We start from the raw sequence: 8,470 nt of genomic DNA, 5'->3' as shown, positions 1-8,470 counted from the left end.
CTCTTCATTCGAGCGAAATTTCTTACCGGTGCAGATTTCTTACAATTTATAAACAACTAGCGGACCCTCTGCCGGCTTCGCTAGGCATATCAAAATTAAGAATGGATAGTGAACACTCGATTTAAATTCACTCTATGTGTATTTATTCTTTTTTTAGAATATAAAATTAATGTTAATTTTAAACTTAAACTAACGCAAAGCCTTTTCGTAAACTACATTTTTTGTTTTGCCCTGAGTTGTGGTATAAATAAACAGAACTGATGGTTTTCCTACACGTGAACATGATACATATAATTGTCCGTGGGAGAAGCATGGATATTCTAAGTCAATTCCGCATAATTCTAGCGATTGTCCTTGTGCTTTGTTTATTGTGTTCATTTTAATCTATCTTGCTCATTACGTTGTATACGTTCTTCAGGTGAATGGCCTGAACGTGATCTGGCTATACGTTCCCTTTGATTTTGGTTTTGAATTTCTCGTTCTTCTTGTGATTGATTTTGCCTTTCATTTGATCTATTTTGCGTTCTACGCGACCGACGACCGATATCATTTATTCGCATTTGAATTTAATCAAAAAAACATGAAAAACTCACAATGTGCATTACAATCGCTAACAACAACAACGAAACCACCGTTTTTTTATTTTCACTGATTATTAAAATTTTACGCACAATATATTTTATTTTTATACATTTTTCCCCAAAAAAAAAAAAACAACAATGAAAAACGCAATTTAAAATTGTTGACCACTCATCAAATGGTTTTGATACAGCTGATTATTTTGACCTCAGTATATCCAGTAAACAAACTGTGGTGAAAGTCCTTTATAAGGACCAAGTTTATAGTGGTGAAGTTTTAGGTACAACACAATTTTCTGTACGCAAGGTTGCTCTTGGGCAAAAATAAAGTAATCTTTAGAAATCATAAAAAAAAAGTTGCAAATTTTAGATTAATTTCTTAAAGAAAAACTAATACATGCATTTAGTTGAATAAGTAAACACCAAAAGTATACTAAAATGACTATTTAATGCGTTGTTTGATACAAATTTATATTATTGCTCAAAACCCTCTGCGCGCTGTCGCTGTCTTTTTGTTTCTGTATCGCATCGCGGTGAATTCACGTTTTTCAGAAAGTTGGCAACAGAAGAAAATTGAAGAAAGTACATATTTTGCTCATATTTGTTATTTTAGTTGTTAAATGAAAATGTGTTTCAGCAATTTTTTAATGTTGCAACTATTCTTTGGCTTTGAAACCGCTTACACTCACAAAATAATCCAACTCTTTTAAACACACATACAAATATTATATAATTATTTATTTTGGTTTTTCCACTCGTAAAGCAGAACATAAGGTTGCATTATTTAATTATTACCTAATACAAACTTGTTCTCTTTTAACAATGATAATATTACTATGTGAAATATGCATTTTTGTACTATATCCTGAGCATTTGTCTTCAGCGCTATACCTTTATCTCGTAAACGTACGTTTGCCCATATAAAATTGACTACCTAAATGCATGAAAAAAGTGTTAGCATAACTTTTTCGAGTATATATACATACAGGAGGATTTATTTTTTACATTTTGCTCGTCGGCTTTGAACTTCGAAAAATACAGTCTTATGGTTATTAATGGAATCAAATATATTTAACGAATTTTTATTTTATCTAAATCATAAAACGTTCAAATGAAGCTCAAAATATTTTTCCAGTTTAAAAAAAAGCAATGTGCTTTGATGCCGTGTCACGCATGCATAAAAGGGAAACAAAAGAGAGGACAACTATTGCGTTACGAATAATACAGTCCCATACGTCACTCGACATGGAAGCAATGTTATTCATGTCTGTGTATATTCTATTCATTCGCGTGTATTTTCATTCCGTATACCTAATGTCCGTATAAGGGAAACACGCAAATATTGCATTTTTCACACTTACACAACGCACGCATACTTTTACCGATTTCTTTAAAACTTCACATAAACCATCTATGGACCAATACCAATGATCTGTGAAAGTTTGATTGAAATCGGTGAATGCGTTTAGGCGTGAATCGGCGACTAACGAACACAAAAAAACGTCTCCATTTTTATATATAAGATTTATTATTTAACATTTTGTGTAGGAAAGAAAGTATGAAAAAACAAATTAGATAGAAATGAGTAAAATTTAAAGCAGTTCGCCTTATTTTTAATTGGCAGGGTCAAGGGAAACATTGCAGCGAAGCAGAGGGTCAAATCAATAAAAATCTACAAAAGAAGGTGAAATACTTAGTCCTGCCATAAGTTCTGTTACAAGTTAAGTCCGTTATAGATACGAAATTGTAATACTTTTTTTAATGAAGTTAGTTTTATTTAACCACGTAAATATTAAAAAACTAAATTTTCATTTTCATTCGAAATGGTCACCATTTGCTTTTACACCAGCCTTTAAACGATTAGGCTATTGGTTTCTATGGATTTTGACGTCGCTACTCGAACCAAAGATTGTTTGAGACTCTCCAAATTTCTGTGAAGTCTGTGACAGGCTGTAGTCTAATGGAGTCAGATCTGGACTTCCAGACGGCCAATCTTCTTCGGCTATGAACCCAGGAATATTTTTTTTAGCCACTGCTGGGTGGTTTTTGCTGGAGCGGGATCTTGCTGAAAGTTCCAACGGTCCTTCTTTGAAGAGAGTACTGCTCAACTGCTTTACCACGACACTTTTGCCTCGGTCTTAACCCCTATTTCGCAGAATTGAAGAGATGTAACGATTTTATACGACATTTTCCACCAAATCATTACGGAGGCTGGACGGTGGCCAAGCTGAACCCTTGGAACAACATTTTTTGCGTATTTAGAAGTTTTAGCTTAGATTTTGTCATTTTGCTCAGTAAAAAGTTCTTCAACAGTGAAAATTTTCTTGTCTGTGAAAAGAATGTTTCCATGGCCGTTGACCGCGCGCCACCGTAGATGCTGCTTGCATCTGTGGAGTCTAATTTTCTTCAAGCGGGTTGTCAAAAGATTACCAATTGAGCGACGGAAGGCTTTGATGTGCAGATCATTTCTAATTAGTCTTGACATGGATTTGGTCAAGACATTAATTTCTTGGACATGATTTTCTGCTTTTTAAGGATCTAAGCAGTAAACTGAGTATAGACAGTATGTCCGTCGTCCGCGAAATACGGAATATAATCCTGAATAATCAGTAAAGACAGTCGAACATGGCGTTGCGAAAATGATGGTTGGGGAAGTATTTCTTATAGTGGCGTTGGGCCAATCCACTTAATAAAAGAAGCAATAGAACAGCAGTTTCATTCAGGAACCAGACAGGTGGAAAAAAGGAAGAAGGGGCTTGGATTAGAGAATGACGACCAACAATGGCGATTTACGTTTGCATTAACCGCTTCAGACTTCTGATGAATTTCACCAAATGTGTGATATTGAAACCCGCAATTTCTGCCGGTATAGCGAAAAAGTAAGAGCTCAGATGTTTAAACCTTTGCCCGACGAGAGCAGAGCAGCTGAGAAGGTGCTGCGATGTATCCACCTTGTCCTCCAGACAGCTTCTGCAGAAAGGGCTTGAAGCAATCCCAAACCTCACGGTATGATCACCTAACGGACAATGTCCGGTGAGGATACCTACCGCATTCGATAGCTGCGGCTCTGTTAGTCTTAAAAGTTCTCTCGAGCACCCCCGATCTAGCGGTGGCCAGAAAGTGCTCGAGACTTTGCCCATTTGCGCACTAGCCACGCACTCCTTGAGTTGAAGCGAGGCTCATCTTTCCAATTGCAGACCACAAATTCTCGGGAGAACTCCAGACATTTCATGTTGCGATGGAGCCGTCTCCAGGGCTCTCTGTTTAGTCAGCTCATCGACTTAGCCCTTTCCCTCTATTCCGCTATGTCCATGAACCCAATTGAGCTTAATATCGAAGTATTCGGTTGCAATCGAGAGGGAAGTCAGGCACTCCCCAACTAATTTCGAATGCACAAACAAAGAGCCCAAGGCCCTAATTGTCGTTTGGCTGTCAAAGTAGATATTTAACTCCTTTACTGTAATTAGAGAAGCAAGCAACCAATCCACTGCTTCCTTAATTGCAGCTACTTCTGAAATTTGGAAAACACTAAACAGTGGTCCGAAAGCCTTTGGTTAGAGCTTGATGGGGAGCTCCTCGCAGAATACTCACCCAACAACTCTTCCGTCCAACTTCAAGGTATCCCTAAACATGTTGGCCATTCACTGCCCCCAAACAGGGTATAGCATTCCCTCTTCCCTTGAAGGCATATGAATGGAAAAAAGTTCCGCTCGGACCTAGCGAGAGCTTACAATAATAAAACTTTATAATTTCTCGCATAAAAATATACAAAATTATATGTTGTTATATATTTTCTGTTTAAATTAGTTATAATTAATATCCGATATTGGCCACTCAATCGAGTTGAAGCGGAAAAACTAATACAGCTGTTTTTTTTAATTCAGCGCAACAGTCAAAGTGAAAAAACTGCCTTGAACTTATATTAGTTTGGGGGAAAAAAAATCCATTATTTGTGCGTAAAATTTTTGCGCAAATGATTTAAAACTATTTTATGATCGATTTTTAGCTCCTGAGTGATGCTACGACTACTAACGCGCCGGTCAACTACGACTATTTTTATGAGTTTATCGACATTTTCTCTAACATCAAAAGCTGTGCAATGCCTGAACGGAATCGCGAAGCCAAAATTGCTCGTAAATTTCTGTTCCAGTATCGACACGAGAAACAACATTCCCATTTCCAGCAACCTGGCTTGCATTGTCACCTTTATCAAAGAAAAACTGTAAAATGTACCGAATTTTCGTTTTGTTGTTGATTTATTTTTATTTTTATTAATTTTTTTTTTTTGTTGGCTTCCATTGTTAACTCTCTTTAACTCACAACTGAATGGAAGAAACAAAAAACAGGAAAAGAATTTTTTAGTGTGAAATGTCACCTTGACAACCAGCATAAACTTTAAATTGTTTGCTGCATACTTTACGAGATACTACAGCCTTCTCCGAGAATATAGGGGATTTCTTTTTTCCCAAACTAATTAATATTTAGCTAAAATGGTTTTATCGAAATTTCTAAAGGGTGGTTAAATTTTAAGGGCCGATATTGAATGTGAGCCACACCTAAACGTCAAGTTCTTTTCTGCATTTCATTTTAAATTTTTCAATTACAGATTAATTCAATTTGAACCATGGAAAGACACACAATCGAGCGACGCGTTAAAGTTATTCAGGCTAATTATGAAAACGGGCGTTCAAATCAAAATGCATATCGCGCAGTTCGTGAAGAAAATCATCTTCAGTGATGAGGCACATTTTCACCTCAGTGGATTCGTCAATAAGCAGAACTGCCGCATTTGGACGAATGATAATTCAAGAGTGATTGCCGAAAAACCAATGCACCCACAAAGAGTGACCTTTTGGTGCGGTTTATGGGCCGGCGGCATCATTGGGCCGTATTTTTTCCAAACTGAGGCCGGTCAGGCAGTTACTGTGAATAGTGTTCGCTAGATGATAACGAACTTTTTATGGCCCGAATTGGACGATATAGATGTGGACGATATGTGGTTTCAACAGAATGGTGCCACTTGTCACACAGCTAACGAAACAATGGCTCTTTTGCCCGAAAAATTTTATGGCCGAATCATCTCACGTCGCGGCGATGCCAATTGACCGCCAAGATCGTGTGATTTAACACCGTTGGACTTCTTTCTTTGGGGTTATTTGAAAGAAAAGGTGTACGTCGATAAGCCAGCAACAATTCAAGAGCTAAAGGATGAGATAATTCGGCACATTAACGGCATAGAACCTCAATTATGCGTCAGCGTCATCGAAAATTTGGACCATCGGATAGAGGTGTGCCGCCGAAGCCGCGGCGGCCATTTGGCCGATATTTTGTATCATGCGCAATTGAGCTATACCAGTATTATCATAATAAAGAGAAGTGACAATATTTTCTTAAAAAAATTGTATTTTATTCAAAATCAACACCGGCCCTTGAAACTTAACCACCCTTTAGTTGTGGCTAAGCATGGCCTACCCATCACCAATATATTACTACTCTAACATTTTACACTTTTTGGCTCTATACACTAATTCTTCTTCTTAATTAGTACGATTTTGACCGAGTTTAGCAAAGCGCGTCAGTCATGTCTTTCTCGTGCTAACGGCGCCAAGCGAAACCAAGTCTTATTACTATCAGTTCAAATGCTGCTTCCTATTTGCATTAAGATGTTACTTTTTTTACTTTAGTTTTCATAAACCATAAAATGTGCGCCCTTTCCACTTCCTTATCATTTTATACTAGACTTCTTCGCTTTCTTTCTTAATTTCTTTTCACCTTCTTTACTTTTTCTCTTTACTTTCTTCCATTTTTTTTTTTTTTTTTTGTTTTTTTGGGGCATACAACTTTCCAAGTGCAGACTCTTTTAATTTCTCTATAACACCTCACATTCCTCGCATTCAGCCCCAACTTTTACCAGCATCCCTGCATTACAGACAATTTCTGCACTGCTCCACAACCCACTCGATTCTGCATATAATCCGGGAAATTACTTTCCAATATCCGCATGGTATTGTGCTTGTAGTCGGGCAGCGCATGTGTCGCCAGCTGGCAAGTGTCGCTTCGGTAGACAGGCTTGAAGTTTGTCTCCACAAAGGCAGTGGAGGTGTCCCAGCGATAGACCTCAGAATCGCCTTCATTGCGGAAGAATATTGCCGAGCCATTATCGGTGCCGATAATCACCATGCGCGATGGTTTCTTGCCCAAATCTGCAAGAAAATCATATGAATTGCGGTAAATAATCATAGAAGCGCCTCAATTCTGCGTCCACTTCATTTTGCGCTAACATTCTTACCCATTATGCGTCCATCGGCTACGCCACTCCGCAAATACTCCGATTCCAACGAGAAGAGTTTGTTCGTACTCAGGTAAGTGAAGTATAATTCGGTTGTGCCACAATCTCTGCGTATCAGCGCTATGTACAGCACATCACGCGTTCTACAGCCGGAAGCGACCGCTTTTGGCAAGATCACACGAAAGCCTCGATCAGCTTGCAAATTATAGACGATGATTGCACGATTTGCGGCATCGCTCACATACACGAAGCAACTGCCATCGGCCGCATAATCCACCACCACATACTGCAGACGCGAATTGGGCGAGGTTAGGCCCTCCAACGAAATAGACTTCAGCACCTTGCCGGTTTTCACGGAAAGTGCCACCACCTTGGCGGCACATTTGCGTTCGGGCGTCTCGAGTGTATTCACAACGCCTGTGTCCAGCACCCAGAGTACCTCATTTTGATCGACAACTAAATCAACCACCGACTGAAAGCCCTTGCATGTGCTATCGTCCTGCATATTCCAGCAGGGGAAGGGTGCGAGTTTGCTGTGACAAGTGCCGGGGTTCAGTGTGGTCTTCACCAGTGTGGCGGGTACGCCGTGCTTGTAACGCGGCATGGCCAGGAAAACGGTGTCACCAACTATTTGCGCACGCGTCGCTATCACATTTTTCGCGATGTACTTGCCCGAACTTTTGAAGAGTGCAAGCGATGAGCCGGGAAACTCAAATTGGCCGCCCGTCCATTGTAACGATTGGATCACAGGTGGCGTGTGCGGAGTTTCAGCGCTGGCAGGCATATCATAGCTGCTGTGTTTAGACGCAGTGGCACATGACCAATAGCAGGATGCGAAGGCTGTAGCCAGTAGGTAAGGAGTCCACATTTTTTTTTTTTTTGTTTGGTAAATGTTCGCAAAGCGTTTACGCCGGGTGTTTTTATTTCGTTAAGAATTTTTCTATTAAAATCGTTTTATTCATATATTTTTTACAGCGCTTTTCTTATTTGCTGCCTGCTTATTTGCAACTTCAGCGGTAATTTTTATTTGAAATGAATTTATTGCTGTTTTATATGGTTTCACATTTTGCTGGCTTCGCGGCGCGTATGGCGACAACAGACGTGATGCACGTCGCGCTGCATTGCGCACTTCCATTACAATTTCACTGTCAAGGCCGGCGTCTGCAATGTCGGCAAGCGTGTCTGGCGATGTTTATTAACGTTTCTTATTGTTGTTTTGGTTTTTCCACTGGGTAACATATGTATGGCTGCGTTAGCATAGCGCAATGACGACCTTGCTCGTGCTGCACGAGCACACTTATTCTGGTACATGCACTACTTCCACTTCCCATGCGTAAGCGTACATGGAAATAAAAGTGCGGAAACAAAGATCTAAAGTTTTCCGAGTTAAATTGGTGACGAAACGGCAAGTAAACCAACTGCAGCTGTTGAAAAGAGACAAAAAGTGAAATAGAAAAGAAGCAGTCTTCCGGGGTAACAGTACAATACGAAGAAGGAAAGAAGGAGATCCCAATTCTACTTTTAATTTATGAATTTTCGAACTAAACAAAAATCAAGGCGCGAATCTTCACATCTGTGAAGGCATCGGGTAGGTTGGGTTGGT

General features: G+C 39.4%; 1 protein-coding gene across 1 annotated transcript; it reads right to left on the bottom strand.

Moving 5' to 3' along the window:
• Positions 1-5,963: 5,963 nt before the first annotated feature.
• LOC129240778 (protein yellow) lies at positions 5,964-7,897 on the bottom strand. The gene is made up of 2 exons (XM_054876759.1): positions 6,868-7,897; positions 5,964-6,781 (listed from the first exon to the last, which is right to left on the bottom strand). The coding sequence occupies exons 1-2, from the start codon at positions 7,733-7,735 to the stop codon at positions 6,486-6,488; spliced, it is 1,164 nt and encodes a 387-aa protein (XP_054732734.1). The 5' UTR covers positions 7,736-7,897; the 3' UTR covers positions 5,964-6,485.
• Positions 7,898-8,470: the final 573 nt, after the last annotated feature.

The sequence above is a fragment of the Anastrepha obliqua genome, chromosome 3 (assembly GCF_027943255.1).
Source record: "Anastrepha obliqua isolate idAnaObli1 chromosome 3, idAnaObli1_1.0, whole genome shotgun sequence".
Lineage (NCBI taxonomy): Eukaryota > Metazoa > Arthropoda > Insecta > Diptera > Tephritidae > Anastrepha > Anastrepha obliqua.
This window is presented reverse-complemented; position numbering and strand designations above follow the sequence as displayed.

What these genes read in the sequence shown, in the direction of transcription:
- LOC129240778 (XM_054876759.1), bottom strand. Translation starts at nt 7,735, where the DNA reads ATGTGGACTCCTTACCTACTGGCTACAGCCTTCGCATCCTGCTATTGG. An exon ending in AGCCGATGGACGCATAATGG is followed by an intron (nt 6,782 to 6,867) that starts GTAAGAATGTTA and finishes ATTTTCTTGCAG; the next exon opens with ATTTGGGCAAGAAACCATCG.